General features: G+C 51.3%; 1 protein-coding gene across 11 annotated transcripts in view; it reads right to left on the reverse strand.

Annotated features, from left to right (window-relative positions):
- Positions 1–4,224: 4,224 nt before the first annotated feature.
- anxa6 (annexin A6) overlaps positions 4,225–16,263 on the reverse strand; it is a 56,021-nt gene continuing 43,982 nt past the window's right edge. For 6 of the 11 annotated variants that reach the window (XM_033029762.1, XM_033029758.1, XM_033029764.1 and 3 more), the window contains 7 exons: positions 15,009–15,062; positions 13,899–13,916; positions 12,657–12,750; positions 11,988–12,083; positions 10,519–10,577; positions 9,183–9,305; positions 7,222–8,161 (listed from right to left, as the gene is read on the reverse strand). In XM_033029762.1, the coding sequence (XP_032885653.1) occupies positions 8,102–8,161; positions 9,183–9,305; positions 10,519–10,577; positions 11,988–12,083; positions 12,657–12,750; positions 13,899–13,916; positions 15,009–15,062 (504 nt within the window). In that variant the 3' untranslated portion in view covers positions 7,222–8,101. Of the gene's footprint in view, positions 5,020–5,728; positions 6,666–7,221; positions 8,162–9,182; positions 9,306–10,518; positions 10,578–11,987; positions 12,084–12,656; positions 12,751–13,898; positions 13,917–15,008; positions 15,063–16,263 lie in introns of those variants that run through there. The other 5 variants (XR_004413468.1, XM_033029760.1, XM_033029767.1 and 2 more) reach the window with 5 other exon arrangements.

A 16,263-nucleotide genomic window follows, 5' to 3' on the forward strand; every position in this document is an offset into this window, starting at 1 on the left:
AACTCAGCGGGTGCAGCAGCATCTATGGAGCGAAGGAAATAGGCGACGTTTCGGGCCGAAACCCTTCTTCAGACTGATGGGGGGGGGGGGGGGGAGAAAGAAGGAAAAGGGGAGGAGGAGGAGGAGCCCGAGGGCGGGCGGATGGGAGGGTGGGAGGAGACAGCTAGAGGGTTAAGGAAGGGGAGGAGACAGCACGGGCTAGCAAAATTGGGAGAATTCAATGTTGATGCCGTAAGGACGCAAGGACCCCAGACGGAATATGAGGTGCTGTTCCTCCAATTTCCGCTGTTGCTCACTCTGGCAATGGAGGAGACCCAGGACAGAGAGGTCGGATTGGGAATGGGAGGGGGAGTTGAAGTGCTGAGCCACCGGGAGGTCAGGTAGGTTATTGCGGACTGAGCGGAGGTGTTCGGCGAAACGATCGCCCAACCTACGCTTGGTCTCCCCGATGTAAATGAGCTGACATCTAGAGCAGCGGATGCAGTAGATGAGGTTGGAGGAGATACAGGTGAACCTTTGTCGCACCTGGAACGACTGCTTGGGACCTTGAATGGAGTCGAGGGGGGAGGTGAAGGGACAGGTGTTGCATTTCTTGCGGTTGCAACGGAAAGTGCCCGGGGAGGGGGTGGTGCGGGAGGGAAGGGAAGAATTGACGAGGGAGTTGCGGAGGGAGCGGTCTTTGCGGAAGGCAGACATTGGGGGAGATGGGAAGATGTGGCGAGTGGTGGGGTCACGTTGGAGGTGGCAGAAATGGCGGAGGATTATGTGTTGTATTTGCCGGCTGGTGGGGTGAAAGGTGAGGACCAGAGGGACTCTGCCCTTGTTGCGTGTGCGAGGATGGGGAGAGAGAGCAGTGTTACGGGGTATGGATGAGACCCTGGTGTGAGCCTCATCTATGGTGGCGGAGGGGAATCCCTGTTCCCTGAAGAACGAGGACATTTCCGATGCCCTGGTATGAAATGTCTCGTCCTGGGAACAGATGCGGCGTAGGCGGAGGAATTGGGAGTAGGGGATGGAGTCTTTACAGGGGGCAGGGTGGGAAGACGTGTAGTCCAGATAGCCATGCGAGTCAGTGGGTTTGTAATGTATGTCGGTCAGGAGTCTGTCCCCTGCGATGGAGATGGTGAGGTCAAGGAATGGTAGGGAAGTGTCGGAAATCGTCCAGGTGTATTGGAGTGCCGGATGGAAGTTGGTGGTGAAGTGGATGAAGTCAGTCAGTTGTGTGTGGGTGCAGGAGGTGGCACCAAAGCAGTCGTCAATGTGGTCAGTCGTCAACAGAGGGGGAGAGGCTGTTCCTGAGCCTGGTGGCCAGATACAGGGACAGTTTATTCCCAGCTGTTATCAGGCAACAGAACCATCCTGTCACCATCTACCTCATTGGAGACCCTCGGACTATCTTTGATCGGACTTTACTAGATTTATCTTGCAGTAAACGGTGTTCAAGTTATTCCCTTTACCATTATGTACTGGGGATGGTTTGATTGTGATCATGTATAGTCTTTCCACTGACTAGTTAGCACAGAACAAAAGCTTTTCACTGTACCACCGTATCTGGGCGGCACAGTGGTGCAGTGGTAGAATTGCTGCCTCACAGCGCCAGAGACCCGGGTTGGATCCTGACTACGGGTGCTGTTTGTACTGTATGTTTTCCCCGTGACCTGCGTGGGTTTTCTCCTGAATCTCCGGTTTCCTCCCACACTCCAAAGACGTAGTTCTCTAGGCTAATTGGCTTGGTATAATTGTAAATTGTCCCTAGTGTGCGTTAGTGTGCGAGGATCACTGGTCAGCGTGGACCCAGTGGGCCGAAGGGCCTGTTTCCGCGCTGTATCTCTAAAACAAAACTAAACTAAAACGTAACAATAAACACACTCACAACTCCAGGTCCGGTGGAGTCAGAGTCAACAGATCATGCGTGAGCTAGCCACAGAAGATACCACGCGTGTCCCATGACGCCCAGCTGTACAGGGGCCACCTTGAACGTGTGATGTTGACTCACACTTCTACGGGAACCCCCTCCAGAAGCACAGTAATGCGTTCACCATCGAAACATTCCTTCCAATTGACAACCCTGCCAACAGCCTCACACTTTCTTTGTCAAGAAATCTTGGGCTCGGGCCAGAGACTTCAGAACCCAACATATTTTGATCTGGAAACCTAAAGCGAGAGGAAGCAGTTCTTGTATGTCGGGAGACAGCTAGGATTTGAGTGGAAGGGAGACGAGGAACTGCAGATGCTGGAATCCTGAGTGGAATACAAAGTGCAGGAGTAACTCGGTGGGTCAGACATCATCTCTGAAGAACATCAATAGGGTTTAGCTTAGCCTAGTCTAGCTTTTAAAGACAGGCACAAAGTGCTGGAGTAACAGTGACTGTTGGAGACACACAAAGTGCGGGTCAGGCAACATCTCTCATCCAGAGACAGCATCTCTGGATAGAAGGAATAGGTGACATTTCAGGTCACCTATTCATCTCAGGTCAAAGGACGGGTTATGTTTCGGGTCGGGTCCCTTCTTCAGTTTGAATGTAGGGTCTGGAAAGAACTGGAGGAGAGGAGTGACCAGGATAAATCAGGGTTGGCAATAGACGACCTCTGGCAGGGACGTGCCTGGTAGGTCCACTGTTGGCTAGGGAAGGTGTGATCTCAAGAGAAACAAGTGGCAGAGTTGCTGCCCCACAGCGCCAGAGATCCTGACCATGGGGTCTGTCTGTATGGAGTTTGTAACGTTCTCCCTGTGACCGCGTGGGTTTTCTCCGGGTGCTCCGGTTTCCTCCCACAACCCAAAGGTTTATAGGTTAACTGGCTTCTGTAAATTGTCCCAAGTGTGCAGAATTCAACTAATGTGAAATGGGTGATCGATGGTGGGCGTGGACTCGGTGGGCCGAAGAGCTTGTTTCCACACTGTACCACTAAAACTAAAATTAAAAAGGTTCTGAAGCATCTGTCGCTGCTTGAGAAATCCTTCACACCAAATTAGTTCAGCAAAGCAGCCTAGAAAGGTGCAGAGAAGAGCATCAGGTGATGGGCGGCGTATTTCTACATCGGGGACTTTCCACTTGTCGAGATTAGCTCTATGTGTGAGAAGGTTTGGTTTTAGCAAATTGCAGAACCGATCTGATACAAAAAAATCAACTTCCTGTCAGATAGTGTAGAAACCCTCAAATTTTTTAAATGTAGAAACAAGGAACTGCAGATGCTGGCCAACACAAAGTACTGGAGTAACTCAGCGGGTCAGGCAGCATCTCTGGGGAAGCCGCACGTCATTTGGACATGGGAGAAAACCGGAGCACCCGGAGGAAACCCACGCGGTCCCAGGGAGAACCTGCAAGCTCCACACATACCGTGGTTCAGCTGTTGTGTAGGAAGGAACTGCAGATGCTGGTTTAAACCAAAGATAGACACAATATGCTGAAGTAACTCAATGGGTCAGACAGCATCTCTGGATAGAAGGAATAGGTGACATTTCAGGTCGAGACCCTTCTTCAGGCAACTGAACCATCCTATCAACAATTAGAGAGTGGTCCTGACTTCCCATCTACCTCATTGGAGACCCTTGAACTATCTTTAATCTAACTATACTGGACTTTATCTTGCACTAAACGTTATTCCCTTTATCCTGTATCTGTACACAGTGGACGGCTCGATTGTAATCATGTATAGTCTTTCCGCTGACTGGATAGCATGCAACATAAAAAGCTTTTCACTGTATCTTGGAACGCGTGACAATAAACTAGACAGACAGCACCCGTAATCAGGATTGAAGACGGCTCTCTAACCCTGCGACTCTGTGCCATCTAAGCCCCTTATAATTTCATAAATCCATAAATTCTACGAGCAGAATTAAGCCATTTGGCCCATCAATCCTACTCCCCCATTCAATCATGGCTGATCTACCTTTCCCTTTCAACCCCATTCTCCTGCCTTCTCACCATAGACCCTGACACCTTTACTAATCAAGAATCTGTCAATCTCCCCCTTGTAAATACGCAATGACTTTGCCTCCACAGCCGTCTGTGGCAATGAATTCCACCGATTCGCCATCCTCTGGCTAAAGAATCTCCTTTTTAAAGGTACGTCCTTTTATTCTGAGGCTGTACCCTCTGGTCCTAGACTCTCCCACCAGTGGAAACATCCTCTCCACATTCACTCTATCCACTATCCGGTAAGTTTGAGAAAAGACCAGATTCATTTCTTGGCATTATAAATAAATAGAAAAGAAGAGACAAGGAAGGTGGTTCGTGGGGTTTATTTGAATCTTTTCTTTTTATAAAATAAGACAAGCTTAATGGAAGGCAATGGAGCGTTGAAGGGAGCGCAGATCCGTGCAGGAGAGAGCGGTGGAGAGACCAGCTGGCATGAGGAGCATTGGGCCGAGGTGGGACCTCCAACGTCTACCTCCGTACTTTGAGGTAACGAGAGGTCCAAGGGTCCATCGATGGTAGATGAAGGATTGGGGGGAGGGGTCTTGTTGGTTGCATTCCCCAGTCATGTGACCTCAGATCTCCTCTGTTCTCCTCTGCCGTGGCGGGGGTTTTGGGACGGGAGAGACTGGAAGACCACGGGGTGGACCACACGTAATTGGGAAAGTGGGAGAGGAAGGTACACGGGATTCCCAACTAGAGGATGAGACCTGGGTCTTGGTGGACTCCCAGTAGGAGGAGATGGGACCGTGCATGGGTGGGACTTTGGACGACAGGACGAGGAGGAGGAGGAGGAGGTCAACCAGCCATTGAGGAGCTTTGGTCGATGGTCAAGATTTGAAGACCAACAACCAACCAGGTCAGGGTTCTGGGGGAACCATCAAGGCGGTGATGCTCCGGGACCAGGACTGGAGAAGTCCATGGGCACCAAGATCCTGGGTGGACATGGACCTCCTAAGGAGATGTTGAGATCCTAGGACATGGAGCATGGGAAACGAGTCCACCACGATGGAGCCTTGGTCTCTGCCACTTTGTTGGGCTGGGGTAGGGTGGGGTGGGGTGGGGAGGGACGGAGATGGGCAATGGTCTCTCTTCCCCGGCTGAGAGCTGGCTCTGCTCCAATGGAACGGCCCCTTGACCTCTGGGACCTCTCTGGTGATCAAGGAGGGGATGCCACAGTGCGAGGACAACCCTCCTAGTCTTCACCGCCACACAACGCCAGCAGCACCTTGCCGTAGTCCCCCGAGGTATCGCTCTGGGAAGGAACAGAGAGGGGGAGGCTTTACACACATCCACACTCAGCCCGGGGCTAGGCGAGGCCATTCAGCCCATTTTATCAATGCTGGCTCTTTGCTAAGAGTTGTTCAACTCTTTGAACCTGCGCTCAAATGGTGGAGTAGACTCGATAGACCGAGTGGCCTAATTCTGCTCCCATGACTTTTGAAGAAGTTCATATCATAGGAGCAGAATGAGGCCATTCAGCCCATCGAGTCTACTCCACCATTCAATCATGGCTGATCTATCTTTCCCTTTCAACCCCATTCTCCTGCCTTCGCCTTATAAATACGCAATGACTTTGCCTCCACAGCCGTCTGTGGCAATGAATTCCACAGATTCACCACCCTCTGGCTAAAGAATCTCCTTTTTAAAGGTACGTCCTTTTATTCCGAGGCTGTGTCTTCTGGTCCTAGACTCTCCCACCAGTGGAAACATCGTCTCCACATTCACTCTATCCACTATCCAGTAAGTTTAAGAAAAGACCAGATTCATTTCTTGGCATTGTAAAGAAATAGAAAAGAAGAGACAAGGAAGGTGGTTCGTGGGGTTTATTTGAATCTTTTCTTTTTATAAAATAAGACAAGCTGAATGGAAGGCAATGGAGCGTTGAAGGGAGCGCAGATCCGTGCAGGAGAGAGCGGTGGAGAGACCAGCTGGCATAAGGAGCATTGGGCCGAGGTGGCACCTCCAACGACTACCTCCGTCCGTCGAGGTAACGAGAGGTCCAAGGGTCCATCGATGGTAGATGAAGGATTGGGGGGAGGGGTCTTGTTGGTTGCATTCCCCAGTCATGTGACCTCAGATCTCCTCTGTTCTCCTCTACCGTGGCGGGGGTTTTGGGACGGGAGAGACTGGAAGACCACGGGGTGGACCACACGTAATTGGGAAAGTGGGAGAGGAAGGTACACGGGATTCCCAACCAGAGGATGAGACCTGGGTCTTGGTGGACTCCCAGTAGGAGGAGATGGGACCGTGCATGGGTGGGACTTTGGACGACAGGACGAGGAGGAGGAGGAGGTCAACCAGCCATTGAGGAGCTTTGGTCGATGGTCAAGATTTGAAGACCACCAACCAACCGGGTCAGGGTTCTGGGGGAACCATCAAGGCGGTGATGCTCCGGGACCAGGGCTGGAGAAGTCCATGGGCACCAGGATCCTGGGTGGACATGGACCTCCTAAGGAGATGTTGAGAACCCAGGACATGGAGCATGGGAAACGAGTCCACCACGATGGAGCCTTGGTCTCTGCCACATTGTTGGTCTGGGGTGGGGTTGGGTGGGGAGGGACGGAGATAGGCAACGGTCTCTCTTCCCCGGCTGAGAGCTGGCTCTGCTCCAATGGAACGGCCCCTTGACCTCTGGGACCTCTCTGGTGATCAAGGAGGGGATGCCACAGTGCGAGGACAACCCTCCTAGTCTTCACCGCCACACAACGCCAGCAGCACCTTGCCGTAGTCCCCCGAGGTATCGCTCTGGGAAGGAACAGAGAGGGGGAGGCTTTACACACATCCACACTCAGCCCGGGGCTAGGCGAGGCCATTCAGCCCATTTTATCAATGCTGGCTCTTTGCTAAGAGTTGTTCAACTCTTTGAACCTGCGCTCAAATGGTGGAGTAGCCTCGATGGACCGAGTGGCCTAATTCTGCTCCCATGACTTTTGAAGAAGTTCATATCATAGGAGCAGAATGAGGCCATTCAGCCCATCGAGTCTACTCCACCATTCAATCATGGCTGATCTATCTTTCCCTTTCAACCCCATTCTCCTGCCTTCGCCTTATAAATACGCAATGACTTTGCCTCCACAGCCGTCTGTGGCAATGAATTCCACAGATTCACCACCCTCTGGCTAAAGAATCTCCTTTTTAAAGGTACGTCCTTTTATTCTGAGGCTGTGTCCTCTGGTCCTAGACTCTCCCACCAGTGGAAACATCCTCTCCACATTCACTCTATCCACTATCCAGTAAGTTTGAGAAAAGACCAGATTCATTTCTTGGCATTGTAAAGAAATAGAAAAGAAGAGACAAGGAAGGTGGTTCGTGGGGTTTATTTGAATCTTTTCTTTTTATAAAATAAGACAAGCTGAATGGAAGGCAATGGAGCGTTGAAGGGAGCGCAGATCCGTGCAGGAGAGAGCGGTGGAGAGACCAGCTGGCATGAGGAGCATTGGGCCAAGGTGGCACCTCCAACGTCTACCTCCGTCCGTCGAGGTAACGAGAGGTCCAAGGGTCCATCGATGGTAGATGAAGGATTGGGGGGAGGGGTCTTGTTGGTTGCATTCCCCAGTCATGTGACCTCAGATCTCCTCTGTTCTCCTCTAACATGGCGGGGGGTTTGGGACGGGAGAGACTGGAAGACCACGGGGTGGACCACACGTAATTGGGAAAGTGGGAGAGGAAGGTACACGGGATTCCCAACCAGAGGATGAGACCTGGGTCTTGGTGGACTCCCAGTAGGAGGAGATGGGACCGTGCATGGGTGGGACTTTGGACGACATGACGAGGAGGAGGAGGAGGTCAACCAGCCATTGAGGAGCGTTGGTCGATGGTCAAGATTTGAAGACCAACAACCAACCGGGTCAGGGTTCTGGTGGAACCATCAAGGCGGTGACGCTCCGGGACCAGGGCTGGAGAAGTCCATGGGCACCAGGATCCTGGGTGGACATGGACCTCCTAAGGAGATGTTGAGAGCCCAGGACATGGAGCATGGGAAACGAGTCCACCACGATGGAGCCTTGGTCTCTGCCACATTGTTGGGCTGGGGTGGGGTGGGGTGGGGAGGGACGGAGAGGGGCAACGGTCTCTCTTCCCCGGCTGAGAGCTGGCTCTGCTCCAATGGAACAGCCCCTCGACCTCTGGGACCTCTCTGGTGATCAAGGAGGGGAAGTCACATTGCGAGGAGGACAACCCTCCTAGTCTTCACCGCCGCACATGATCAGCAGCACCTGGCTGTATTCCTCCGAGGCATCGCTCTGGGAAGGAACAGAGAGGGGGAGGCTTTACTTACATCCACACTCAGCCTGAGCTAGGCGAGGCCATTCAGCCCATTTTATCAATGCTGGCTCTTTGCTAAGAGTTGTTCATCTCTTTGAACCTGTGCTCAAATGGTGGAGTAGACTCGATGGACCGAGCGGCCTAATTCTGCTCCTATGGCTGTTGAAGAAGTTCATGTCATAGGATCAGAATTAGGCCATTCTGCCCATCGAGTCTACTCCACCATTCAATCATGGCTGATCTATCTTTCCCTTTCAACCCCATTTTCCTGCCATCTCCCCAGAAATTTATACCTATCAAGAATCCGTCAATCTCCGCGATAAAAAGATTGAATAGGAATCTAAGGGGCAATGTTTTCACACGGAGGGCGGTGGGTGTATGGAACAAGCTGCTTGAGGACGTAGTTGAGGCAGGTCCACCACTGATTTTCCGGAAACTGATGGTCCGGCACCTCCTTTATTCCGGACAAATTTATGAGATCGCACCTGAAATCCCTCCCCCGGAAGTCCCCGTGAAAATGCGGCGCCCAGACCAGGTGAGGCGGCCGATCTCGACCTCATCGGGACTTCCGCGGCTGATCGGCGGGTTGAATTTGACCGTTGCGTACGGGGCTCTGTAACTCTAGCCCGGCCGGAACCGGCAGATCCGTTCCCCATAGTCAACGTCCGTGGCCGACTTTGCGGCCTGGTACCCCGACACCCCTCGGCGGCCATTCCGGTACCGTTGGGACTCCTCTCAGAGGCCATGACCTCTGATGGTCTGGCATAACGGATTATCCAGAAAGGCTCTGGAACCAAGGGTGCCGGAAAATCACTGGTGACCTGCATAATAACATTTAACAGACATTCGGTCAGGTACATGGAGAGGATAGGTTTAGAGGGATATGGGCCATATGTGGATAGGTGCAACTCATGTAGATGGGGCATCTTGAACGGCATGGGCATGTTGGACTGAAGGGCCTGTTTCCGTGCTGAATGACTCCACGAGTCGATGACTCACCTCGATGAAGGAGTAGAGAGAGGCCTCGTACATCTCCTTGAACTCGTGCCTGACATTCATCAGATCTATCTCGCTCCTGGACAGCAGGATCCTGGTCAGTGTCCGGTCATCTGTCCCAGCTCCCTACAACAACACACCAGGTGAAAGAAAGGTTTTGGTCGCCATGTTGTGGGAAACATGTTGTCAAGTTTGTCAAGAGTATCTGAGCTATAGGGAGAAGTTGGGCAGGCTCAGGCTATTTCTCGGAGCACAGGAGGATGAGGGGTGATCTTGTAGAGGTGTACAAGGTCATGAGAGGAATTGATCGGGTAGACGCACAGTCTGTTGCCCAGAGTAGGGGAATCAATGACCAGAGGACATAGGTTTAAGCTGAGAGGAGAAAGATCTAATAGGAACCTGAGGGGAAACTTTTTTTACACAGAGAGAGGGGGGTGGATAGAACCAGCTGCCAGAGGTCGTAGTTGAGGCAGGTCCTATAACATAGTTTAAAATACATTGGACAGGTATATGGATAGGACAGGTTTAGAGGGATATAGGCGAAATGCAGGCAGCTGGGACTAGTGTGGATGGGACATCTTGGTTGGCAAGAGCAAGTTGGGCCGAAGGGCCTGTTTCCGTGTTGTTTGACTCTCTGACTCCACGGCCCAGAGGTAAACCTAAAAGCAAAAATTCACTTTCTCATCCAATCCCAACACACTAGGGACAATTACAGAGTTTAGTTTAGATAAGGAGCATAGCATGGAAACAGGCCCTTCGGCCCACCAAGTCCACGCCAACCATCGATCACCCACTTCGCACTAGTTCGCCCTGACGTGAGGGCCCAAATGCTGCCGGCTAAGGGAACCAAGATCGCCCCGTCAACGGAAGGCTGGAGGCCCCCGACCGCGGGAGAACAATGATGGGAAGAGATGGAACTTTTTCTCACCTTCCATCACAGTGAGGAATGTGGAGGAGTCACTGTGGTGGATGTTTATGTTAAAATGTATTTTGTATGTCCTGTTGCTTTTTATTGGTATGACTGTATGGCAAATGAAATTCTTCGTATATGTTGCAAAACATACTTGGCTAATAAAGTATTATGATTATCCCACCTACTCAACCACTCCCTACACTCTAGGCAACAATTTACAGAGGGCCAATTAACCTACAAACCCGCAGGGCTGTGTCTCTAGGATGTGGGAGGAAACCGGAGCACCCAGAGGAAACCCACGCGGTCATAGGGAGAACGTGCAAACTCCGCACAGACAGCACCCGTAGTCAGGATCGAACTCGGTTCTCTGGCGCAGCAAGGCAGCAACTCTACCGCTGCGCCACTGTGCCGCCCATTGCATATTACCTTCATTGACTTGTACAAGCGTTCTGCAAAGAAAGATGCTTTGTTCTTGATAGATCGCACTAGGAGAGAGAGAGAGAGAGAGAGAGAGAGAGAGAGAGAGAGAGAGAGAGAGAGAGAGAGAGAGAGAGAGAGAGAGTGAGTGCAGTGGGACACACCACAACTTGCAATCATACTTCATCATCTAAAATTTCCGATCGCTGAAATGTTAGCAAATCAAAGTTATCCAGTTGACCTCAAATCACACACAGGAAGAGTATGGACGTCATGTTGCTGCTTCCTTGTACTTTGGGGTATTATGTGCACCTGGTCAAAGAAGTGTGAAATCGCACACCTCCAAACTCAAGGACAGCTTCTTCCCAGCGGTTATCAGGCAATTGAACCATCCTCTCACCAACTAGAGAGCGGTCCTGACCTCCCATCTCCCTCGGGCTATCTTTCATCGGACCTCACTGGGCTTCATCTTGCACCAAACGTTATTCCCTGTGTACGGCTTAATTGTAATCATGTATAGTCTTTCCGCTGACTGGATAGCACGTAACAACAAAGCTTCTCACGATACCTCGGTACACGTGACAATAAATTAAACTAACCCTAACCCTAACCCAATCCAAACTAAACTAAACCAAACCAAACATCACGGGAAGGGTGTGGGGACTTTGGAGAGGGTGCAGAGGTTTACCAGGATGTTGCCTGGATGAGGGGTTAGTAGCTACAGGGAGAGGTAGGACAGATTTGGATTGTTTTCTCTGGAACGCCAGAGGTTGAGATAGAAATTATGAGAGGCATAGCCAGTCAGAATTTATACCCCAGGGTGGAAAAATCAAACACTTGAGGGTATAGCATTCAGGTGAGAGGGACAAAGTGTAAAGGAGATGTACCAGGCAAGTGTTTATTCACACATAGGGTACAAAAAAAGCTTTTGACCATACCATGGTACTTGTGACAATAAACCAAAATGACTGGAATCTTGAGCAAAACACAAAGTGCAGGAGGAGATCAGCGGGTCAGGCAGCATCTGTGGAGGGAAATGGATATGGACGATGTTACGGGTCGGGACCCTTCATCAGCTTGGCTGGCACAATGAACCGCAGATGCTGGGGTATGGCAAAGATAGACACAAAGTGCTGGAGTAGCTCAGCGGTTCAGGCGGCGTCTGTGGAGAACATGGGGAGGCGACGTTTCGGGTTGGGACATTTCTTCAGACTGATGGAGTAGGGAGGGGAGAGAGCTGGAAGTGAATTGGGGCAGGACAACGCCTGGTGAGTGATAGGTGGAGTTTTAAAATCTTGCCTTTCAACTACATATGATCACATAGTGGCCCTGTTTCCACTCCACGTACAAGAAGTGACAAGACAGACACCATTATATGCAGATGCTGAACTCTGGCTGAACGACATCTAATCTTGTGTGTGGACTCGACAAGGAGAAGGAAACTACATATGATGGGTGGTGTTGGAATAAAAACTCACCTATGGCAATCAGTCCGAACAGAAGGTCTCCTGACATCTCGTTCTTGATAACTTGTTCAATGTCCTTGTTGGTCAGCTTAATGTAGTCCTGAAACACTGAAAGATAATCCGTCCCATGAATCCTCAATTGACCTGGAGTTAAACAGAGCTTTCAACGCAAATTTGGCATCTGAATTATGCTGGGATTTGTTTTAATTTGGAGATACAGAACAAAAACAGGCCCTTTGGCCCACCCAGTCCACGCCGACCATCGATCACTATTTCACACAAATGTCATCCACTTTCTCATCCAGTCCCTACACACTAGGGGCAATGTGAGTTAATTAACCTACAACCCTGCACGTCTTTGGAGTGTGAGGGGGAACTGGAGCACCCGGAGGAAACCCACACGGTCACAGCGAGAACGTGCAAACTCCGTACAGACAGTGCTGCTGCCTCACAGCGTCATAGACCTGGGTCCTTGGTTTGATCCTGACTACAGGTGCTGTCTGTACAGAGTTTGTACATAATTGTAACGGGGGGGAGGGGGAGAAACGGGGGTAGGGGGAGAGACGGGGCAGAGGGAGAGACAGGGGAAGGGAGAGGCGGGGGGAGGGGGACAGGGACGGGGGGGGGGGGGAGAGACGGGATGGGGAAGGACGGGCGGAGAGGAGCCGAGCGGAGACTCACCCCTCCTGAGATGCGGGTAGCTTCTGGTGCAGAGGATGCTGATGAACTTGGACTCCATGGAACATGATTCCTCATCACTCGAGGTGCACAACTCCTGGTGGTCGGAAGAGCGTGCGATTACGGCCACGTTTGGGGAGACCCATCTGATCAAGGTGCCCTGTCACCCCCTCCCGCCCTCTCCCCGCTCCTCCCGACTTCTCCCCAACCCCTTCCTACTTTTCCAAGCACCTACCCAGCCCTAACCTAACCCTTCCCAACCCCGCCCCAAGCACTCCCACTGCCTCCCAACCCCTATCCCAAGTATTCTCAACTCCTTTGAGTATCTCCCACCTTCTCCCAACCCTGACCAACCCGTCCCAACTTTTCCTACCCCCCTCATCCCTTTTAAACTCTTCCCAACCACTACCTCCCGCCCCGTCGCCCCCCCCCCTCCCGTCCCTTGCGATCACCTTCAAAACATGTGGAGACCATTTGGTCCAAGAGCTCCCCCTATGGGGGTGAGACCCACACTGTCCCCATCTCCCTTTCCCTCATGCCTCCATCAGTCACAGTATTGAGTATAGAAGATAAGAGGACATGTTGCAGTTGTATAAGACGTTGGTGAGGCCACATTTAGAGTAGTGTGTTCAGTTTTGGGCACCATGTGGTTGGAAAGATGTTGCCAAGCTGGGAAGGTGCAGAGAAGATTTACGAGGATGTTGCTAAGACTCGAGGGTCTGAGCTACAGGCTAGAACTATTCCTTGGAGTGCAGGAGGATGAGGGGTGATCTCACAGAGGTGTACAAAATCATGAGGGGAATAGATAGGGTGAATGCACAGAGTCTGTTACCCAGAGTAGGGGAACCAAGCACCAGAGGACACAGGTTTAAAGTGCGAGGAGAAAGATTCAATAGGAACCTGGGGGTAACTTAATTTTTATATTTATCAATGTTTTCATTTATTAACACAAAGGGTGGTGGGTGTATGGAACGAGCTGCCAGAGGACGTAGTTGAGCCAGGTACTATAACAATGTTTAAAAGACATGTAGACAGGTAGATGGCTAGGACAGGTTTAGAGTGATATGGGCCAAACGCAGGCAGATGGGACCAGTGTCGATGGGGCATGTTGGTCGGCATGGGCAAGTCGGGCCTGTTCCCATGCTGTATGAGTCTATGACTCTCTGCAAGTCGAGTGATCTGACCTCAACTTCACTGCATGGAACTTGCACTCACGCTAACACAAGACCCACCCTCTCTACTTACCAAGTAACCTGTTATAAGCTGATGTGACCGCATTAGAGAGAGAAGAGAAAAGAGAGAGACACATCCGTCACATTAGCAACAATTCAACTGACATACAAGAGGGATACAGAGAGACCTGCATTGCTATAGCGCCAACCAGAATGTCCCAAAGCAGACACAACACAAAAAGGACACAAAGTGCTGGAGTAACTCAGCGGGGCAGGCAGCATCTCTGGAGAACATGGACCGGTGGCGTTTCGGATCGGGACCCTTCTTCAGACAGTTGCTGAGCAATATGTCAGTGACTGTGAACGGCAGACAGCACGGGGGAGAGAATCACAGACGGACATCACTGCCAGCAAAGACCAACATCACCCCCTGCTGACGTCACACGGAAAATGCCGGAAGCTCTCGGCAGCTCACTCACCATCTACATGTACAGACCCAGGCTCTCCAAGGCCATTTGTTGCCAGCACTCATTTGACCTGGTTAGGTTTAGTTTAGTTTAAGCTATAGTTTGTTTACATTTGTTTAAGTTTTACAAGTAGATTAAGTTTAGTTTGTGTATTTTGATGTTTAGTTTAATGTTTAATTTTAAGTTTTAGTTTTTGTTTAACTTTAAGTTTTTAGGTTAGTTTACTTTAGAGCTACAGTGTAGAAACAGTTCTCACCGACTAGTAATCCCGTACACTAGTTCTATCCCACACACTGGGGACAATTCATAGAAGCCATTCAACCTACAAACCCTGTACGTCTTTAGACTGTGGGATAAAACCGGAGCACCCAGAGAAAACCTACGGGTAACAGGGAGAACATGCAAACACCGTACAGACAGCACCCGCAGTCAGGATCAAACCCGGGTCTCTGGCGCTGTTAGGCAGCAACACTGCGCCACCCACTTGTCTTGCTTCCAGTTCCCCTCCCGCCCAGAAACAGTTTGAAGAAGGGTCACAACCCAACACGTCGTCTATCCATGTTCTCCACAGATGCTGCCTGACCCACTGGGTGTTTCCAGCATTTTATCCCAGGTTTCTGTCATCTGCCATTTAAAAAAATAATAATAATCAGGGCCCCTCTCCTGCATTTGTTGGGCGCCCTGGATTAAATTCTGCAGCTGAGCTGCGATAGTACCTTTGCGTCTTCCATAGCACGGGCCAGATCTGCGTCCTGTTCCTCTCGATTGCCCTAATGAAGAGACAACAAAGAGAAACAAACCATCAGAACATCCTTAAGGCAACAGTAAAAGCGCTTTCTCACGGGGCGACTTGACGCAAGATGTAACCAGAGTGAAGTGGTCGTGGTCTAGCACGATATCACACGATATAACGGGGGGTAGATAAAGAGTTCCCACGGGTACTCGGCATTTCTGTTATTTGTGCGAGTGACTTGTCCGTCTCCCGAGCTTTCCCGTTAAATCTTGAATGAACATTGTGAATCCCCATTCATAAAAGAGAAGGTAATTGCGCGGGAGGGTTAATAATTGACAATCTGCTGCTGCCTTAAAAAGTTCCCACGGTCACGATATACAGTGTATCGTGAGTCTTGCGTGGGAACTTTTTAACTCAGCGGGCAGGCAGCAGCAGATTGTCGCTCCCTTCAGTTTCACCCCACCTACACCCCTCTGCTTCCCGGCCATGTGTGTGACCCCTTCCCTCCCCTCTCTAGCTCCCCGCCCATTGCACCGGCGTGGGGGCTTTGCACTGTCTTCACGTCGGCGATGCCAGCAGGTCAGTGTCAGTCACCGGAGACGTCAGGACCAACGGGACACCGACCCCCAGGCCCACTGCAAGCACTGAGATCCCAGAGACCCACAGCCAGCAACAGCGCAGCCCCGTTCCAACTCCAGAGGAACACGCTCCCCGTAGGGACAGAAGCTGATGGTGTGCAAGGTACGTCTTGTTCTTGGGGTTGCGGATGAGGGGGCGCAGCTCGGGCTGTGACGTCTCCGGCCACCCCCCTGTACAGGAGCTGAGACCGGGAACTGTGGGGTTGTTTGCAGTTGCAGAGGGAGGGGGCAAGGGTGGTACAGTTCACAGTCTCAGCTCCAGTCCAGGGGGGTGGCCGGAGACGTTAGGACCAACGGGACACCGACTGCAAGCACGGAGATCCCAGAGACTCACAGCCAGCAGCAACTCTAGCCCAGCCCCGCTCCAACTCCAGAGGAACCCGGGTTGCGGATGAGGGGGCGCAGCTCGGGGAGCGGATTCCTCTGGAGCTGGAGGGACAGGGAGACACAGCGGCTTTTAAGAATGGTGGGCAATCACTTCCAAAGTTCTGCCCACACAGTCAGTACACCTCTCCTACACTTGTCTCCCGCACTAAGATCATCTCGCAGAGAATGATCCCAGCCTAACAGCATGTTCATTCCAGATTACTCACCTTCTGT

The sequence above is a fragment of the Amblyraja radiata genome, chromosome 11 (assembly GCF_010909765.2).
Source record: "Amblyraja radiata isolate CabotCenter1 chromosome 11, sAmbRad1.1.pri, whole genome shotgun sequence".
Taxonomy (NCBI): domain Eukaryota; kingdom Metazoa; phylum Chordata; class Chondrichthyes; order Rajiformes; family Rajidae; genus Amblyraja; species Amblyraja radiata.